Here is a 21,886-nt window from a genome sequence, read left to right as displayed (position 1 = left end):
ACTCCTACTGCTGAAAAAACTGAATCAGTTCTATTGCAGTTTCGAATCACAAAATACTCTCAACTCTCAGGTTACTACCCCCCATCCCCCAATCTACTACCAACTCCACCCTCCCCCATTTCTCTCCAGGCTCCTCTCTACTGTGCCATCCCAGACAACGTATAGAGACAGAAACAGACAGAGGAATTTACACAAAGTTTATATACATTACATACAAAAATGATAAGTGAACATAGAGAGCTGTATAAATTCCTCTCTGTTTCTGTCTCTATATGTTGTATACTGCTAGCAGCACCATATCACCAATAAAAATTCTGGGTATGTGTAAATATATTAACCGAATAAATGTGATTCTGATCTGGAATAAGAACATAGTCATACTGATTTTGAGTGATTTTAATGTTTCCTTCTTTCCAACTTTTATTTTTGTTTGCGTTGTCATTTTGAAAGACGTGGCTCTCTCTGACTTCATTATTGGTTCCTGTATATGTAGTCCATAGTATTTTAGCTCAAAGGTACTTTGAGACAAAACATGTTAGAAACGCGTACACTTCCCATCATCCTCAGCTGCCATAACGCAGACCAGGAAGAACCAAGGATGTGACGCTAATTCTTACATGGTACACAGTGGTTGTATTTTACATGATCATAGCTGGGATTTTGGCTATAATTCTAACCGTATATTCGAAACAAAAACGAAGGTAAGATACTATTTTAGCGTATGTAGTTAGCTACAAAGACCGTTTGTTCGCGAGTCGAGGTTAGCTAATGCTAGCTATAATTGAGTATTTTTGACAGGTCGTTTGCTATTAATATTTCATCGCGGCCCAAAATGCGATAAATAAATAAGACAATTGAAGCGTTGATGTTAATTTGGTTTGACAAGTTAGATTTTTGTTTAACAAGTGTGGAAGCATCTTTGTTTGTTTTGTTATTGAATTGTAATGTGAGCTGACATACCAGCTAAAACGTTGGGCGCGTTCGACATTGCAGCCGAGCCGACTTTAAGTCAGGTCGAGACTGACTCTGATCTACACATCACCTTGCATTCTAAATAACCACTCAATATTGTTTGTAGATCAGTCAGTCAGTCACAATTTACCCATCATACATCACGGTTTTGATGCTCTCGAACACGGCCAATGTGTAGAATTAGCTAGTTAGCAAGCAAGGCGGCGCTCTCTGCTCATTTGAGGGATTTTATGTTTCCATGCACGGTCGCTGTTCCAAGCGCTGTTATGGATTACTTTATTAAAACGGATCCGTTTTATTATCTTCAAAATGTTAAGCTAACAAGGGGTAGGCCTATGCCTTTCCATTTTTCTAGAGATTAGGGAGTGACTGTTATTTATAATGGTTCCATGGAGAAAATCGGACCTCTTCAGAAATTTAAATGGATGGCCCTCCCTATATTTTACCTAAACCCTCCCTGAATGCTTGAAAGTGACCTTCCCCTATATAACCCAAATAATAATTAAAACAAATTGGATAGTAGAAAACATGTCTCCTTAGAAATGCATCATTAGAAACTGTGGATGTAAGCATTACATGGATTTTGATGGTACACAGGGCTGCGGGCCAGAAGGTTGTGGGTTCGCAGACCACAGTATGGGTGGAAACATATCCTTTATAGTAAAATCATTGCATGAATCTATCATCATATTTGCAGGTCCGAGAAAAAATGTCCTATTGCAGATTAAAACAGTGTTGCGGCGTCACTACAGCCTGGGGTTCGATCCCATAGGAGTCCCATAAGGCGGTGCACAATTGGCCCAGCGTCGTCCAGGTTAGGGGAGGGTTTGGCCGGGGAGGACTTTACTTGGTTCACTGAGCTCTAGGGACTACTTGTGGCGGGCCTGGTGCCTGCAGGCTGACTTCGGTCGTCAGTTGAACAATGTTTCCTCCGACACATTGGTGGAGCTGGCTTCCGGGTTAAGCGAGCGGTTATTTAAGAAGCGCGGTTTGGCGGGTCAAGTTTCGGAGGACGCATGACCCTACCATCGCCTCTCCCGAGCCCGTTGGGGTTGCAGCAAAGAGATAAGATCGTAAAAAGAAAAAGGGGATAAAATTTAAAAAAAAAAAAATAATCTGAGACATCATTAGGAATCTGAGCCTGGTACTTTCAAAAGTTAGGTCTACCAACGCAGAAAAATGTAAGCTTTAACTGCAGGCTACTCTTCTGTTGCTTCACGAGGTCACAAGTGTTTCACTAAAAGCTGGCTGGGTGTAAACATCTTCTATTGTACAGAAATTGAATAGTGATGGAATTAGATTACTTACCAAGCAAATTATTTTTTTTGTCTTTTCTGTTATAGAAGGTTGTAGTTCAGCCTCTCAATGTTAAAGAAATGTTAAAAAGACATCACTTTATGCATCGGAGTCACTTCTTTCCCGGGTATTTTACAGCTTGTTTCTAGCATAAATCATTGCGGACCAAAGCGCTGTTATGGATTACTTTATTAAAACGGATCCGTTTTATTTTCTTCTAAATTTTAAGCTAACAAGGGGTAGGCCTATGCCTTTTGCCATTTTCTTTAATTAAAGGTAGTCCTATGGCATACTTTCTCAATTCAAGTCTTGGTTTTAACTTAACAGCCCTGATATGGAGGTAGGGCATTTAAAGAGTGCATGGTGGGTGGAGGAACTGACCGACAAATCTATGGATATAGCAGCCTATAGCCTAATAGTCTGTCAAACAGGTAGGCCTACCTCATAATAGAAAGATATAGGCTCCAACACAAAGACCTCTTGTTGTTAGCAAAGTCTAATTTAAAATGAAGACGGTTTATATGAATTATGCCTACTCGAATTGGCCTGCTGTCCGTTAGTGATTGATTGTGACGCGCGGCTGCTGCTTCACGTTTCAGCACCACAATGTAAGTTACTCATCTGGCTTATTGTGAGGTCAATAACTCTGATAAATACATCATGTGCAAGAAACACTGTTTTTAATCAAATTAATTATAGCAGTAGCAAGCTATGTAAGTTTAGCTCTGATCCTCCACTTCATGTTAGCTCTCTCCTTCTCAAACTGAACATATGCTATACACCGAGTATACTAAACATGAGGAACAACTTCCTAATATTCAGTTGCCCCCCCGCGCCCGCCCTCGGGGCATGCAGTCTACAAGGTGTAGAAAGCATTCCGTAGTAGAGGTTGACCGATTAATCGGAATGGCAGATAAATTAGGGCCGATTTCAAGTTTTCATAACAATTGGAAATCTGTATTTTTTTTTTTTTTTTTTTTTTTTTGGATACCTTTTATTTAACTAGGCAAGTCAGTTAAGAACCCATTCTTATTTTCAATGACGGCCTAGGAACGGTGGGTTAACTGCCTTGTTCAGGGGCAGAAAGACAGATTTTCACCTTGTCAGCTCGGGGGATCCAATCTTGCGACCTTACAGTTAACTAGTCCAACGCAATAACGACCTGCCTCTCTCTCGTTGCACTCCACAAGGAGACTGCCTGCCTGTTACGCGAATGCAGTAAGCCAAGGTAAGTTGCTAGCTAGCATTAAACTTATCTTATAAAAAAACAATCAATCATAATCACTAGTTAACTACACATGGTTGATGATATTACTAGATATTATCTAGCGTGTTCTGCGTTGCATATAATCTGACTGAGCATACAAGCATACAAGTATCTGACTGAGCGGTGGTAGGCAGAAGCAGGCACGTAAACATTCATTCAAACAGCACTTTCCTGCGTTTTGCCAGCAGCTCCTCCTTGTGCGTCAAGCATTGCGCTGTTTATGACTTCAAGCCTATCAACTCCCGAGATGAGGCTGGTGTAACCGAAGTGAAATGGCTAGCTAGTTAGCGCGCACTAATAGCGTTTCAAACGTCACTTGCTCTGAGCCTTCTAGTAGTTGTTCCCCTTGCTCTGCTTGGGTAACGCTGCTTCGACGGTGGCTGTTGTCATTGTGTTGCTGGTTCGAGCCCAGGGAGGAGAGGGACGGAAGCTATACTGTTACACTGGCAATACTAAAGTGCCTAATAAGAACATCCAATAGTCAAAGGTTAATGAAATACAAATGGTATAGAGGGAAATAGTCCTATAATCCCTATAATAACTACAACCTAAAACTTCTTACCTGGGAATATTGAAGACTCATGTTAAAAGGAACCACCAGCTTTCATATGTTCTCATGTTCTAAGCAAGGAACTGAAACGTTAGCTTTCTTACATAGCACATATTGCACTTTTACTTTCTTCTCCAATACTTTGTTTTTGCATTATTTAAACCAAATTGAACATGTTTCATTATTTACTTGAGGCTAAATTGATTTTATTGATGTATTATATTAAGTTCAAATAAGTGTTCATTCAGTATTGTTGTAATTGTCATTATTACAAATTACCTTATTACAAATACTGTTCAAGCCATTCTGTTGTTGATTTACTTCTGTCTAATGGGTTGTTGTCCTGTTGCATCACCTAACTTCTGTTGAGCTTCAATTAATGGACAGATAGCCTTACATTCTCTTCCAAAATGTCTTGATAAACTTGGGAATTCATTTTTCCGTCTGATAGCAAGCTGTCCAGGCTCTGAGGCAGCAAAGCACCCCCAAACCATGATGCTCCCTCCACCATATTTTACAGTTGGGATGAGGTTTTGATGTTGGTGTGGTGTGCCTTTTTTTTCTCCACACATATTGTTGTGTGTTCCTTCCAAACAACACAACTTTAGTTTCATCTGTCCACAGAATTTTTGGCAGTAGCGCTGTGGAACATCAGATGCTCTTTTGCGACAGCAGTGGCTTCTTCCATGGTGTCCTCCCATGAACACAATTCTTGTTTAGTGTTTAACATATTGTAGACTCGTCAAGAGATGTTAGCATATTCCAGAGATTTCTGTAAGTCTTTAACTGACACGCTAGGATTCTTCTTAACCTCATTGAGCATTCTGCGTTGTGCTCTTACAGTCAGTCATCTTTGCAGGACAGTCACTCCTAGGGAGAGTAGCAACAGCACTGAACTTTCTCCATTAAAAACCATTTTTCTTACCGTGGACTGATGAACATCAAGGCTTTTAGAGATACTTTTGTAACCCTTTCCAGCCTTATGCAAGTCGACAAATATTAATCTTAGGTCTTCTGAGATCTTTTTTGTTTGAGGCATGGTTCACATCAGGCAATGCTTCTTGTGAATAGAAAACTCAAGATTTGAGTTTGTTTTTATAGGGCAAGGCAGCTCTAACCAACATCTCCAATCTCGTCTCATTGATTGGAATCCAGGTTAGCTGACTCCTGACTCCAATTAGTTTTTGGAGAAGTCATTAGCCTAGGGGCTCATATACTTTTTCCACCCTACACTGTGAATGTTTAAATGATGTATTCAATATAGACAAGAAAAACTATAATAATTTCTGTGTTAGTTTAAGCACACTGTGTTTGTCCATTGTAGTGACTGAAGATCAGATCAAATTTTATGCAGAAATCCAGGTCATTCCAAAGGGTTCACATACTTTTTCTTGCCACTGGAAACATTATTAAAGTGGCATTATTTAAAGTTATTAGTGATCAATTGATTTAAGTGTCCAGTGATTGGGTCTCAATGTAGGCAGCAGCCTCTTGAGATAGAAGCTGTTTTTCAATCTCTCAGTCCCAGCTTTGATGTACCTGTACTGACCTCGCCTTCTGGATGGTAGCGGGGTGAACAGGCAGTGGCTTGGGTGGTTGTTGTCCTTGATGATCTTTTGGCCTTCCAATGACATCAGGTGCTGCAGATGTCCTGGAGGGCAGGTAGTTTGCCCCCCGCACCACCCTCTGGAGAGCCTTGCGGTTGAGGGCGGTGCCGTTGTTGTACCAGCCTGTGATACAGCCCGACAGGTTGCTCTCGATTGTGCGTCCTGTCAGGGTTTTGGGTGACGAGCCAAATTTCTTCAGCCTCCTGAGGTTGAAGAGGCGCTGTTGCGTCTTCTTCATCACACTGTCTGTGTGGGTGGACCATTTCAGTTTGTCTGTGATGTGTACGCCGAGGAACTTCACTTTCCACCTTGGTATTCCCACTGCTGTCCCTTCGATGTGGATAGGGGGTGCTCCCTCTGCTGTTTTCTGAAGTCCACGATCATCTCCTTTGTTTTGTTGACGTTGAGTGAGAGTTTGTTTTCCTGACACCACACTCCGAGTGCCCTCACCTCGTTCCTGTAGGCTGTGTCGTTGTTGGTAATCAAGCCCAGTACTGTTGTGTTGTCTGCAAACTTGATGATTGAGTTGGAGGCATGCATGGCCACGCAGTCGTGGGTGAACAGGGACTACAGGAGAGGGCTGAGCACTCACCCATGTGGGGCCCCAGTGTTGAGGGTCAGCGAAGGGGAGATGTTGTTTCCTACCTTCACCACCTGGGGGCGCCCCGTCAAAGTCCAGGACCCAATTGCACAGGGTGGGGTTGAGACCCAGGGCCTCCAGCTTGATGATTTTTATTTTATTTTTTTATTTCAGCTTTATTTAACCAGATAGGCTAGTTGAGAACAAGTTCTCATTTGCAACTGCGACCTGGCCAAGATAAAGCATAGCAGTGTGAACAGACAACACAGAGTTACACATGGAGTAAACAATAAACAAGTCAATAACACAGTAGAAAAAAAGAGAGTCTATATACATTGTGTGCAAAAGGCATGAGGAGGTAGGCAAATAATTACAATTTTGAAGATTAACACTAGTGATAAATGATCAGATGGTCATGTACAGGTAGAGAGAGATATTGGTGTGCAAAAGAGTAGAAAAGTAAATAAATAAAAACAGTATGGGGATGAGGTAGGTAAACATTGGGTGGGCTATTTACCGATAGACTATGTACAGCTGCAGCGATCGGTTAGCTGCTCAGATAGCAGATGTTTGAAGTTGGTGAGGGAGATAAAAGTCTCCAACTTCAGCGATTTTTGCAATTCGTTCCAGTCACAGGCAGCAGAGAACTGGAACGAAAGGCGGCCTTGGAGGGTACTATGGTGTTGAATGCTGAGCTGTAGTCGATGTTAGCGAGCCGCGACGGTGGCACTGTATTATCCTCAAAGTGGGCAAGGAAAGTGTTTAGTTTGTCTGGAAGCATGACGTCGGTGTCCATGAAACAGGCTGTTTTTGTAGTCCGTGATTTCCTGTAGACCCTGCCACATATGTCTCGTGTCTGAGTCGTTGAATTGCGACTCCACCTTGTCTCTGTACCGGCATTTCGCTTGTTTGATTGCCTTACGGAGGGAATAACTATACGCAGCCATATTTCCAGACCTCTTTCCATGGTTAAATGCGGTGGAGAAGCATGGTGGCCAGGAAAATCTCCCTAGAAAGGCAGGAACCTAGGAAGAAACCTAGAGGAACCAGGCTATGAGGGGTGGCCAGTCCTCTTCTGGCTGTGCCGGGTGGAGATTATAACAGAACATGGCCAAGATGTTCATAAATGTCCAGCAGGGTCAAATAATAATCATCACAGTGGTTGTAGAGGGTGCAACAGCTCAGCACCTCAGGAGTAAATGTCATTTGGCTTTTCATAGCCAATCATTCAGAGTATCTCTACTGCTCCTGCTGTCTCTAGAGAGTTGAAAACAGAAGGTCTGGGACAGGTAGCAAGGTCTGCAGGCAGAACAGTTGAAACTGGAGCAGCAGCACGGCCAGGTGGACTGGGGACAGCAAGGAGTCATCAGGCCAGGTAGTCCTGAGGCATGGTCCTAGGGCTCAGGTCCTCAGAGAGAGAGGGCCAGACTTCACTCAATCATAGGACCTACTGAAGAGATGAGTCTTCAATAAAGACTTAAAGGTTGAGACCGAGTCTACGTCTCTCACATGGATAGGCAGACCATTCCATAAAAATGAAGCTCTATAGGAGAAAGCCCTTCCTCCAGCTGTTTGCTTCGAAATTCTAGGGACCGTAAGGAGGCCTGCGTCTTGTTACCGTAGCGTACGTCTAGGTATGTACGGCAGGACCAAATCGGAAAGATTGGTTGGAGCAAGCACATGTAATGCTTTGTAGGTTAGCAGTAAAACCTTGAAATCAGCCCTTGCCTTGACAGGAAGCCAGTGTAGGGAGGCTAGCACTGGAGTAATATGAGTCCAGTGAAGTTCCTTGAGGGCTGTCTTGGTGTTTGCTTGAGGGGGAATGTACACAGCTATGACTATATATAGCCATCATGAGGTTGCTAAAACCCAGCCTATGAATGAAAGTTTACAACGTAGGTGCACACAGGTCGAGAGACAAATTTGAGGCGACAGTGACATTAAATACTGCCTTGCACACTTGCCAGCATCTTGCTGATATAGGGTGTAATCATTAGTCCAACCGTTGCAAACGAGAGTTTCTATTGGACACATTCAGGTATGTTTATCCCCGTTTGCTTCCGTTTAATATTTTTTTTGAAAGTGAACTTAGTTCATAGCAACCACATAGTATTCCTTTTATGAGTTCTCCTCCTCTCACCTTGTCCCTTCACTTGTGGACTTCAATGCACAACACATCAGCTGTATGTGACCAGGCGAAAAAACCTTTCCAAGCTCTACACACAGCCTACATCATTGTCACCATATTAGCTAAAGTAACGTCATAGTCAGCATAGCTAATATAACTAACTTGTTAGTAAACCTGCTGCAATCATGCAGTAACATTAGTGTACAATCAGTAAGCAGTTATACCGGCGGGCCCCGGTGGCAATAAATTAGTAATACCAAAAGCTTACCTTGACTTAGAAGAGTTCCAGTGTTGTGTTGGATAGTCATAGCCAGCTAGCCAATATAGCATTGCTCTGTTTGAGCAGGGTGTTTCAGTAGGCTAAACTAGCTACCTGTATTTGCTAGCTAAGTGAAACTGAAAGTGAGACATTTTTACAATCTCTATATTTCTCTCTTGCTTCTCCTTCATTGAGGAATAAATACTATTACTAAGAAAGCTATTGTCTTTCTCACTCTGAGTCAATTACTCACCACATGTTATACACTGCAGTGCTAGCTAGCTGTAGCATATGCTTTCAGTACTGGATTATTTCTCTAAAACTTGATTGGGTGGAAAATATGTCAGTTCATGCTGCAAGAGCTCTGATAGGATGGAGGAGGTCCTCTGGAAGTTGTCATAATTACTGTGTATGTCTATGGGAGGGGTGAAAACCATGAGCCTCCTATGTTTTCTATTGAGGTCAATGTACCCAGAGTAGGACGGAAGCTAGCTGTCCTCCGGCTACACCATGCTGCTATAGAGTGCTGTTGAGTTTACTGTACACTTTCTTTGCAAAATAGTGTTTTAACCAATTGTTTGGTGATGCGATTTATATTCAGTATAGTTTTATCTAAAATAATTACTTTTTAAACGTTTTACCATCTTTACATTTTCCTCCTCTGAGGAGCCTCCACTGTCACACAGTGATCCCAAAATAATACTCCTGGTCGCACAGCAAAATCTTTGGCCGCATATGCAACCACATTGGTCACACTTTAGAGGCCTATGCTCCATTCAGTTTAGGAGTCTCAAAACCCCAAACCCTGCTCTCCTCAGAACGCTGCAATCAATACCTGGGCTTCTTCCAAAGCAAAATTGAAAACCTCAACACCATCCTGTCCCATCCAGCCCCTTAGTTGATCTACGCTTCCTGAGTCCAGGTTCTCCACCTTCACCATAGACACTGCAGCTGATGTAACCAAGCTGGTTAGGACAGTGAGGCCATGAGGCCCACCACTTATTCACTTGACCCTATTCCCCACCTCCCTGGTCAACACCTGCTTACCTGCTCTGGAGCCTTTCTTCACAGAAATCATCAACAATCCCTCATCACTGGATGTGTCCCTCCTCAGCTCAAACTCGCCTCAGTCAAATCCGTACTTAAAAAGGCTGGAGCTTTATTTTTTTCTTAAGATCTCCATTTTATTAGGATCTGACCATGACGACATCCAGAACCACAGGCCTATCTCCAACCAGCCCTTCCTGAGTACGCCCATCAACACCATCTGGCCACTCACAACCTACTGGAGCCCTTCCAGTCGTCTTTAAGAGCTCACCTTCCCCATCTTCCAAGAAAAACAATTTAATGGCCCCCCTCTTGACAACAGAGAGAAGTTTTAGAGTTCATTTCATGCAATTCTACTCATTTTGCCAGATGGTGGAGAGAAATGTTTGCTAAGAAAATCAATGGGGGCCCCCCGGTCGGTAATTCCACCATGATTACTACAAGTTGAGTTATCTGGCCACAAGCCTAACTTACCAATCTAAAACATGTTAGCCCACATGGGCTAGTTTAGTTACTCTCAGTGACTGACAAGAGAGAAACTCTGTACCCAAGAATCTGTCTGTCCTCACTCCTCATTCTACCCTCCTGCCCCACACACACCTTCACTCCTCCAGGTCTATCTCCCTTCAGCAGCCCCACAGCAGACTAAATACTATGGGTGACACGGCTGTGGAACAGACTTCTAGTCATTGTCAGGGCTGCAGAGTCTCTGGGCTCATTTAAGGCTCAGCTCAAGACTGAGCTGTTCAGAAAAGCTTTCAAGGACCTCCGTTAATTCTGTTCTACTGTCCACTGGATCTGACAACACCTGTATATAGCTTTGATTGATGTCTGCTTACTATGTTCTGTGTTTTGGATTGTTTTTATTACTATAATTAAATTTTTGATTAATTTCTTCAGTGTAAGAAAAGCCAGCGTTTTCTCCAAAGGAATGTTAGAGGTGCTGGGCCACCTTGTGGACTGGTAACATATGTTATCATATAAGGCAATTGTTTGCCCTAGATTGCAGGAAATGGTGGTTACAGTCCCCCCCCGGCTATACGCAGCAGCACCACCTCATTAAAAGAATCCGGGGAAGAACCCTGAAAGCAAATTTTAAATGAATTAATATGATATTAGGTAGTGAATATGGCATTTCTCTTTCACAGCCTCTAGTCTATATAACTTCTAGGGATTGAATCTAAAACTTTCTCTCTTTTCAGTGACTGCCGTTGAGAGAGCGGTAAGAGAGGCAGGATGAGTGGGGCTGCGCTGGGCATTGAGATAGTGGTGGTGTTCTTCCTGGCTCTGTTCCTGCTGCATCGCTATGCAGACTTCCGTAAGCAGCAGAGGATGGTGCTGTTTGGCACCTTGCTGGCCTGGTACCTGTGTTTCCTCATCGTCTTCATTCTTCCTCTGGACATCAGCACGGTTAGTACTATTATTGAACACATTCACCACACACTGAAGCCTCATCTTATCCATTCCCTTTGACAAAAAACCTGGATCAAAATGGTGACCATTAACTTTGTGGTGTATGTGTGTTTGCGTACCTCTCTGATGTCTTCCTGTGTGTTTGACCTTTCAGACAATCTACAAGCAGTGTAAGATTGATCATGAGGAACATCCCGCTGTACTCCCTGTGATCCCACTGCTATCCAATCAAACAGCAGGAAACTCAACTATGGCCACTGCCACTAAAAGGTTAGAGTGCCTAGGGTGTCATCAAATGTTCATGTGTAATAGGATTTGGTTCAGCATTCAGGGTAATGACATGATAGGTCAAAGGTCAGGATTTGGTTGAACAAAACGCCAGCGTACCCTGGTTACCAAAGACCAGGGATGAGGGGCCCAGCCAGAAAGCAGTAACCACTGCTGTAATTTCAAACATGACACTGTATTTCAGCTCTCTTCTCAAACCAGAGGTTTTGCAGAGGCTCGTCTAAATCAGATTTACAAGACAGGTTTTGTGTATCTGTTGTCACACACACTTATTTGCAACAGCTAGATGTAATCTAATTTCACTTGTAAAAGTCCAGCCTCTTCCTACCATGAAATGTTGACTACATCGGGTCCTTTTTAGTTTTGCTCATCGTTATGTAAAGTGTTTTTTCCCCCCAGTCTGACATGTTACCCTAATAGTTTATACAAGGCAAACATTGGAGTTCCATGGTTTAAATATGAAGATCAATGTTCGTGTACTTTGCTCCAGTTTCAATGTTTTGATTCATCTTAAATAGGTCACCAGCACAGTATACACTGAGTGTACAAAACATTTAACTCGGTGTATAACTAACTCGGTGTATAATCAGTATAGCGTAAGCTTTATTTCCCCAAGTTTGCTTACATATTAACACTTTGTGTTTTCCTTGACAGTGTTCTAAAGGTGTGTTACAAGCCATGGAGCTACATTCCAGATGGAATCATGCCTGTGTTCTGGAGAGTTGTTTACTGGACCTCTCAGTGTCTCACCTGGTGAGGTTTAGAGCAGAATTTGCATGGTGTTGTATGTACTTGTACTGGAAACACTAGACTGACAAGGACTTGGGACAGGAATTGTCTGCCCGAGTTAATTTTAGTTTGACTGACAGTCTTTCTTCACTAAGCCAATCACCCACATCTGTCCCTATAGAGATGTTCTCTTAATTCACATATTCTAGTACACCTGCCTTACTCCAGATGTTTATGTTCTTGCAGGCTGCTGCTGCCCTTCATGCAGTCCTATGCACGCTCAGGGGGCTTTTCCATCACTGGGAAAATAAAGACTGCACTGATAGAGAATGCCATTTATTACGGAACGTACCTGCTCATCTTCGGCTCACTGCTTATCTACGTGGCCGTTCATCCTCAGTGGCACCTCTCCTGGTGAGTGCACCGCAACATGGACAAATTTGTGGTTTGGAAAGTGTGCTGTTGACTACACAAAAAAAAAGTTTAATATTCCGTATTTCACCTCATTTGTATTCTACACAACTCGGTGCAAACATGGAAGGGTAATTAGGAGGAACCATGTTTGTCTTCGTCTCACGTAAATCTGGTTTGGTCTGTCTACCTGCTTCTCTCAGGTATGAGCTGCAGACAATAGGCATCACTGCAGCCAACACCTGGGGTCTGTTCCTGCTGGTGCTGTTGCTGGGTTACGGCCTGGTGGAGATTCCGCGCTCCTATTGGAACGCCTCGCGGCGGGGACACCTGCTCATCAAGACCTACTTCAAGGCAGCCAAGCTGATGACAGAGAAGGCTGATGCACAGGAGAACCTAGAGGATGTCATGGAGGTAGGGAATACTTCCTGCTCTCACTATGAAATGGAAAGTTTAGTGTGCTCTGTGTCTTAGAAACTGAGTTAAATTGTGTTTAACACTAGAAAAGCCTGGCCTCGTTTGACCCCCCCCCCCCCCCTTCGGGCCAATGACGCTTCTTTTGAACGTCAACATTCTAACAGTCTAATAAATACATTTTATATACAGTATGCTATCGCAAAAAATATCATTTGGTTGTGTTTATAACATTAGAACACAAAATAATTTCAAAGAACTGTAGACCATACAAAGGAAAAAAACACAAACGACACAATTTGTGTTAAAAACCATTTAAATAAACATCACCACAAATATCATTCATTCATTACAAGCTGGTCTTAAGGAACATTTTGAATTTTGAATAAAAGCATTGAAAAAGAACAAAATAGCATTTTGAATTTAAATATATTACTGTGAGTGTTGCGAGTTCACGTGGGGAGCGCATGGAATCTTGGTAATTCTCCCAAAAAGTTATATATATTTTTTTATAGAGCTCAAGGGTTGTTTTGGCAATGATAGGTAATTTGGAAACTACAGAATATGCTCTTTCTGATACTATATAGACATCATTTGAAAAAGTCACTTTTTGGCGCTCTGTTTACCTGCCTTTGTGTCAATTCCAAGCCCCGCTGTGCATCAATCAATCAAATGTATTTATAAAGCCCTTTTTACATCAGCCGATGTCACAAAGTGCTGTACAGAAACCCAGCCTAAAACCCCAAATGACAAGCAAAGAAGATGTAGAAGCACGGTGGCTAGGAAAAACTCCCTAGAAAGGCTGGAACCGAGGAAGAAACCTAGAGTGGAACCAGGCTATGAGGGGTGGCAAGTCCTCTTCTGGCTGTGTCGGGTGGAGATTATAACAGAACATGGCCAAGATGTTCAAACGTTCATAGATGACCAGCAGGGTCAAATAATAATTATCACAGTGGTTGTAGAGGGTGCAACAGGTCAGCACCTCAGGAGTAAATGTCAGTTGGCTTTTCATAGCCAATCATTCAGAGTTAGAGACAGCAGGTGCGGTAGAGAGAGAGTCGTAAACAGCAGGTCCGGTGACCGGTTCCAAATGCGCAGGCAGAACAGTTGAAATATATTGCATCAGATTCTTCATATACAATTTATAATATTCTCACCCATCAGACTATTGTCAATTTAATCTCGTCTTTAGGCTAACTCCCTTATTCTATGTGTGAATTTATTTGTTAGGTGTAGTTTCGATGGGCCATCAGCTACGCAGGCTGACTGCCAGTGAATGACTCGCGGTGTCCTCTTGAAACTGCTTATCTCATTTATGTATGATTTTATAGACTTATTTAGGAAAGTCAAGGACATGTGGGGACATGGCATGACTTAAAAAATGGCAGAGTAATTCAAAAAGGTTTTTTTTTTTTTTTTGTGGATCTGTTTTAGGAAGTGCGAAAGGTCCAAGAATCCATCAAGTACAACCACCCACTGAGGAAGTACATTGATACTGTTCTTAGAAAGGTAAGATTTAAAGGAGCTTCACGAGGAAAGAAACAATTTGCACATTCTTAGTGAAGAATAGATGGAGCCCCAACACAGGATTAAACAAGTGAGGAATGTGACGTGGCCTGAGAAAGACGGGCGCATTTTTGTTAATCCTAACACACAAATTTTCTCCCTTAGTGCCCTGTGGACTACCAGGAGAAGATGGGCAGAAACATGGATGACTATGAGGACTTTGATGACAAACAGAACACCTATCCCAGTGAGAAGAGCCTGGTGAAGCTTCACAAACAAGTAAAATGAAGAAATATATTACAAGGCTTTTCACTTAAGTATTTCATTGTGTTTACCTTCTTGTACTGATATATCCAGTAGCTATATTATATTCAATTGTGGTTAAATCAGACTGATGTGGTTATTTTTGTGAATGGTCAGGTAATTTACGCAGTGCAGAGACACAACCGGACCCGTGTCCAGTGGCTGATCCTCCTGCAGCAGGCTATGCACCTGGAGGACGTGGCGAAGAATGAGACCAGCTCAGCCCACCAGTTTGTCCGCAGCTTCCCCTCCACAGAACCAACTAGCTGGCTCAGCCGATACTTTTACACTCCTACCGTAGGTGGGTCACATCAAATTGTATTGGTCACATACACTTGTTTAGCAGATGTTATTGCGGGTGTAGCGAAATGCTTGTGTTTCTCGCTCTAACAGTGCAGTAGTATCTAACAAGTAATATCCAACAATTTCACAACACACTCAAATCTAAAGTAAAGGAATGGAACCAAGAATATACAAATATTTGGGCGAGCAATGTCAGAGCAGCACCGACCAAGATACAGCGGAACAGGAACAGGAAAGAACACAGCATTCACATACAGTGCCTTGCGAAAGTATTCGGCCCCCTTGAACTTTGCGACCTTTTGCCACATTTCAGGCTTCAAACATATAGATATAAAACTGTATTTTTTTGTGAAGAATCAACAACAAGTCGGACACAATCATGAAGTGGAACGACATTTATTGGATATTTCAAACTTTTTTAACATATCAAAAACTGAAAAATTGGGCGTGCAAAATTATTCAGCCCCTTTACTTTCAGTGTAGCAAACTCTCTCCAGAAGTTCAGTGAGGATCTCTGAATGATCCAATGTTGACCTAAATGACTAATGATGATAAATACAATCCACCTGTGTGTAATCAAGTCTCCGTATAAATGTACCTGCACTGAGATAGTCTCAGAGGTCCGTTAAAAGCGCAGAGAGCATCATGAAGAACAAGGAACACACCAGGCAGGTCCGAGATACTGTTGTGAAGAAGTTTAAAGCCGGATTTGGATACAAAAAGATTTCCCAAGCTTTAAACATCCCAAGGAGCACTGTGCAAGCGATAATATTGAAATGGAAGGAGTATCAGACCACTGCAAATCTACCAAGACCTGGCCGTCCCTCAACTTTCAGCTCATACAAGGAGAAGACTGATCAGAGATGCAGCCAAGAGGCCCATGATCACTCTGGATGAACTGCAGAGATCTACAGCTGAGGTGGGAGACTCTGTCCATAGGACAACAATCAGTCGTATATTGCACAAAGCTGGCCTTTATGGAAGAGTGGCAAGAAGAAAGCCATATCCATAAAAAGTGTTGTTTAAAGTTTGCCACAAGCCACCTGGGAGACACACCAAACATGTGGAAGAAGGTGCTCTGGTCAGATGAAACCAAAATTGAACTTTTTGGCAACAATGCAAAATGTTATGTTTCGCGTAAAAGCAACACCCTGAACACACCATCCCCACTGTCAAACATGGTGGTGGCAGCATCATGGTTTGGGCCTGCTTTTCTTCAGCAGGGACAGGGAAGATGGTTAAAATTGATGGGAAGATGGATGGAGCCAAATACAGGACCATTCTGGAAGAAAACCTGATGGAGTCTGCAAAAGACCTGAGACTGGGATGGAGATTTGTCTTCCAACAAGACAATGATCCAAAACATAAAGCAAAATCTACAATGGAATGGTTCAAAAATAAACATATCCAGGTGTTAGAATGGCCAAGTCAAAGTCCAGACCTGAATCCAATCGAGAATCTGTGGAAAGAACTGAAAACTGCTGTTCACAAATGCTCTCCATCCAACCTCACTGAGCTCGAGCTGTTTTGCAAGGAGGAATGGGAAAAAATTTCAGTCTCTCGATGTGCAAAACTGATAGAGACATACCCCAAGCGACTTACAGCTGTAATCGCAGCAAAAGGTGGCGCTACAAAGTATTCACTTTAGGGGGCTGAATAATTTTGCACGCCCAATTTTTCAGTTTTTAATTTGTTAAAAAAGTTTGAAATATCCAATAAATGTCGTTCCACTTCATGATTGTGTCCCACTTGTTGTTGATTCTTCACAAAAAAATACAGTTTTATATATTTATGTTTGAAGCCTGAAATGTGGCAAAAGGTCGCAAAGTTCAAGGGGGCCGAATACTTTCGCAAGGCACTGTATGAGATGAGCATTGCAAAATATGTAAACATCATCAGTGACTAGTGTTCCACTATTAAAGCGGCCAGCGATTTTAAAGTCTATGTATATAGGGCAGCAGCCTCCAATGTGCCAGCGATGGCCATTCAACAGTCCGATGGCCCCTGTCCCTCAGTCTCTCGGTCCTAGCTTCAATGCATCTTTACTGCCCCCTCCCTCCGGACGACAGCGGGATCAACAGGTAGTGGCCCGGGTGGCTGCCATCCCCGATGATCCCCTTGGCCCTCCTGTGACATCGGCGCTGCAGGTGTCCTGGAGAGCAGACAGCCCGCCCCCGGTGATGCGCTGGGGAGACAACATTTTTTTTATGGGTCTTACCCTGTCTAGTCTTCCATTCCGCTTATCATTTGGGATGTTTCTGAACGTCTTAAGATCCTTGTGTGTTTGTATCTTGTTCTTCTCCAGAGTGGTACTGGGAGTGCCTGCTGAAACATTGGTTCTACCGGCTGCTGGCTGTGGTGTTGTCTCTGTTTTCTGTGGCCGTGGTGTGGTCTGAGTGCACCTTCTTCAGCACCCGACCCGTCCTCTCCCTCTTCGCTGTCTTCATCCAGCTCGCTGAGAGAGACTACAACTACTTGTACATTGAGGTGAGACGCCAACAGAAAGCAGTTACACCAATTAGTACAGTAATACACCAGTATCTGATATCATCAACATCCTGTTGTGTATTCATAATTCAGTTGGAGCTTGTCGGTCTTCTCACATGGTTATTGTTTTGTCCACTAGATGGCGTGCTTCATCACCATCTTCTTCCTGTGCACCTGTGTTTACTCCACTGTGTTCCGGATCAGAGTGTTCAACTACTACTACCTGGCCTCCCACCACCAGACTGACGCCTACAGCCTGCAGTTCAGTGGCATGTAAGTGACTGGGCGGTAGAGAGCAGTGAGAGGAGGAATTTGGGTCTGATTGGATAGCTAAGTATCAAAGAGAGAGAACCTCTCTGGAAATCATAGACCGTATAAGGTAGAAATGGAGGAAATTGACATTCAGAAAGTGGTGTGTTTTTCTGGTTTTGGTGCATATGTGCACAGAGCTATACTGTATGTGGACAGCTACACTGAAAATGACCATACCATCCCTTACTTTTCCCCTGGCATATGTGTATGTAACATGATTTCATGTTAAATGTCTAATGTCGTCTTGTTGCTCTTTAGGCTGTTCTGCCGTCTGACCCCTCCTCTGTGTCTGAACTTCCTGGGTCTGATCCACATGGACTCTGCTATCTCCCACCAACAGAAGGAGCAGACGGCCTACACCTCTGTAAGACACAAGCACGTCCTTCTGACAGTGATTGAACATATTCCTTGATGTGTTCTTTTCCTCATGTTGATGATATGTTACTCCTTTGCAGATCATGGGTTCTATGAGGGTCCTATCGTTCATAGCTAATGGCTTCTACATCTATTACCCCATGCTCATATTGCTGCTCTGCATCGCTACCTACTTCAGGTGAGTCCAGTCTGCTGTTTAGATTTTGGAATTCAATTGCATTTGTAGATCAATAATATTAGGATACATGATGATATCAACTTACTGTTCTACAAGGAGTACTCCTCCAATGACCCAGAAGGACTATCAGCGCACACGCATACTGTGCAAGAACAAGTATTGATTTATGATAGACCCTCATAGTTTCTGTATGAACCCTTTAGCCTGGGCACCCGCTGTCTGAACCTCCTGGGCTTTCAGCAGTTTGTGGGAGACAATGAAATGACCTCTGACCTGATCGATGAGGGCAAGGAGCTCATTCGGCGAGGTTTGGCACCACTTGAATTGAAACCTTTTGACAGGGGGGTGGGCTTTGGTTTTCTGTGTATGTGTGGTTGTCGACAAGAACAACGGTACTTAGCGATTTCTCTGTTTCTGACAGAGAAAAGAAAGCTCCAAAGGATTGAGGATGGAGAGAACCGACGAAGGGCGAGTGCCTAGTTTTCATTTCCCATGGCCCTTTATTGTGTGCGTTGGTAGTTATTTTTTTGCAAAGAAACAGATCCAGATGGTAACGTCAGGCCTGTGTTCTAGGAGTGGAAAGAGCGCTATGGTAACACCCGGGAAGACACCGCCAGGAACAGGATTAGAAATGAAGCAGCAGAAATGACAGAGACCAACTACTCCGATACTGTCCCTAACACTAGACGTGAGTGAATGGTCGCCGAGCCTGCTTGCATTACGTTGCGCTTGTTTTTCTACAGTTTGGCTAGGTTTTACACGTTGCTTTGTTAAACAATCAATCACTGGTTCGTTTCCTATTGTAGAGTCATGGCTTATCATAACGCCACTGAGGATATCAACACCACATTTTCTTTATAAATCCCTTCTAACATGTATCTGAATTGAACTGCGGAAGGCAGTGAAATGGTATTGACTGTTGTCGTTCCTCCAACAGAGGCCAAGTACTCTCGGACTGGCAGAGGAACAGAGAGAGACTCTATAGAACTTCTCCAGGACGCAGAGCCTTTGGACTTCAATGCAGAGACCCTTTCAGACGACCCTCTTGAAGCAGGTTCCACCAGGTAATACGTCCCCCAGTGCCCACTCTTATCTAATTAAGTGTGTTAGTATAATTTTCTGCTCTGCTGTGGTCGATACCTGTAAGCAAATAACACAGACGTGTGTGTGTGTGTGTGTTGTTAAACATATACAATATGCTCACTGTGCCTCTCCATGTTGCAGACATGTACCAGGCAGGTACCTGTCCATGTCCTCGTCACGGAGCAGAATCTTTGATGACGTTTGAGAGAAGTAGAGAGGGGAAGTCGAAGGAACAGGAAAGCTAGAAACACACATTAATTTTCATCCTCCACTTTTCAGGGAAGACCATACGAAGGAGAGACGCTCTCTCAACCTCTGTGAATGTAGCACATGACCTCTATCTCGCACTACACTGTTGGCCTGATGTATCTGCTACCCTTCGTTTCCAATAGCTTGTCGCCTGTCAGAACACTCCAGTGGCTGTTAATATACACTTCCCCATTAGGCAGATAGCTGTCCTCCCAGTGCCAGCCAGTGTGCATCATGTCATGAATGCATGAACCTGTACCCTATTTGGGCTTATCATTGTTAATCCGTTTTGTTATTTCATTCGTTACTTATGTGCATGAATTTCTATTAAAGGTCCTCTGTTCATTTGATACCCACTGGGATGTGTCTTCCCTCAAAAATCTGGTTGACGGGTTGAGCAAATTGTTTTGTTTTTGTTGAGAAGATAAGTAATTAACACTAATGAAGGATATTGTGGAGGGGGGAGACATTATATACACAACCGTTCAAAAGTTTGGGGTCACTTAGAAAGGTCCTTGTTTTTGAAAGAAAAGCCTTTTTTTGTCCATTAAAATAACATGAAATTGATCAGAAATACAGTGTAGACATTGTTAATGTTGTAAATGACTATTGTAGTTGGAAACGACAGATTTTTAATGGAATATCTCATAGGCCCATTATCAGCAGCCATCACTCCTGTGTTCCAATGGCACGTTGTGTTAGCTAATCCAAGTTTATAATTTTAAAATGGCTAATTGAACATTAGAAAACTCTTTTGCAATTATGTTAGCACATGGAATAGCCTTCATTTCTCAGAACAAGAATAGACTGACGAGTTTCAGAAGAAAGAGCTTTGTTTCTGGCCATTTTGAGCCTGTAATTGAACTCACAAATGCTGCTGCTCCAGATACTCAACTTGTCTAAAGAAGGCCAGTTTTATTGCTTCTTTAATCAGGACAACAGTTTTTCAGCTGTGCTAACATAATTGCAAAAGGGTTTTCTAATGTTCAATTAGCCATTTTAAAATGATAAACTTGGATTAGCTAACACAACGTGCCATTGGAACACAGGAGTGATGGCTGCTGATAATGGGCCTCTGTACGCCTATGTAGATATTCCATAAAAATCTGCCGTTTCCAGCTACATTAGTCATTTACAACATTGACCATGTCTACACTGTATTTCTGATCAATTTGATGTTATTTTAATGGACAAAAAATGTGCTTGTTTTTTAAAGAAAAGCACATTTCTAAGTAACCCCAAACCTTTGAATGGTTGTGCGTGTGTGTGTGTGTGTGTGTATATATATATTTTTTAATGCGTTTGTATTTATCTCCTAAAAGTTCCTAACTACCTACTTATTTAACTGTGCCAGAAAAATATAAATATTGGAACAAATGATCAATGTTTCAATGAATTAGTCTTGTGTTGTCACTTGTCAGTCTTGTAGAATTCTATGATTTATGGTTCTGGTTTATGGAAGGATGGACAGTTGCTTGGGACTGTTTCTGAAGCTGCTACCATAGAAACCAAGTGTACAGTAGACAGTCCTCTATTTCTTGTATAATCTATGTGATCCAGCCCATACTGAGTGAACACGCATGGTGTTTATACTGCCCATAGAGCTGAATACTAACTTGAGATGTGTGTTGTTAACTCGCATTATTTGTGCAAGGGAATTGATGTCAGATTAGTGCAAATCGGAACTCAAGTTGGAATTCGGCCCATAACGCTAGAGATGTTGTTGCAATTGATGGAGGTCAACTGATACAGCTGTTATGTATTGTTATGTATGCTCTCTTTTCTATTCCTAATGTCAGAATGACCTTAAACCTTTTGTGTTTGAGAATGTATTTGTTTAAATTCTGTTGAAAGGCCTGTTTTAAAAAAAAAAAAAAAGCAATATTGTGTCATTAACCATTGTCCGCTGGACATTTAGTAAACTATTTAGAATTGTAGGTGTTAAAGAATCTACTGAAGTCTTTTCGGGGTATCATTGTGCCATTTTATTGTTTTATTTGTGTTTATTCGGCTGCATTACGAAAATGGCATTGCACATTTTCCCAATTTATGATTCCATTTTTGGTTTTAATTACTTGGCTCAATGAACAAAAACAAGTGACCTTCAAATGTCTTACATTTTAAATATT

At 42.4% G+C, this 21,886-nt stretch overlaps 1 protein-coding gene across 2 annotated transcripts; it reads left to right on the top strand.

Moving 5' to 3' along the window:
* The first annotated feature begins 534 nt into the window (after positions 1–534).
* On the top strand, positions 535–20,350 carry lmbrd2b (LMBR1 domain containing 2b). 2 transcript variants are annotated; one of them, XM_021602802.2, is made up of 18 exons: positions 535–701; positions 10,909–11,116; positions 11,274–11,389; positions 12,062–12,160; positions 12,383–12,550; positions 12,751–12,961; positions 14,396–14,470; positions 14,633–14,746; positions 14,888–15,071; positions 17,379–17,560; positions 17,700–17,833; positions 18,131–18,236; positions 18,328–18,425; positions 18,629–18,732; positions 18,847–18,893; positions 18,999–19,113; positions 19,363–19,489; positions 19,650–20,350. In XM_021602802.2, the coding sequence occupies exons 2-18, from the start codon at positions 10,943–10,945 to the stop codon at positions 19,711–19,713; spliced, it is 2,118 nt and encodes a 705-aa protein (XP_021458477.1). In that variant the 5' UTR covers positions 535–701; positions 10,909–10,942; the 3' UTR covers positions 19,714–20,350. The 2 variants fall into 2 exon arrangements, with proteins under 2 accessions (XP_021458477.1, XP_036833377.1); XM_036977482.1 differs by having other exon boundaries at positions 550–620.
* The last annotated feature ends 1,536 nt before the right edge of the window (positions 20,351–21,886 follow it).

The sequence above is a fragment of the Oncorhynchus mykiss genome, chromosome 5 (assembly GCF_013265735.2).
Source record: "Oncorhynchus mykiss isolate Arlee chromosome 5, USDA_OmykA_1.1, whole genome shotgun sequence".
Taxonomy (NCBI): Eukaryota; Metazoa; Chordata; class Actinopteri; order Salmoniformes; family Salmonidae; genus Oncorhynchus; species Oncorhynchus mykiss.
The sequence above is the reverse complement of the archived record's forward strand: the minus strand, read 5'-3'. Positions and strand labels throughout refer to the sequence as shown.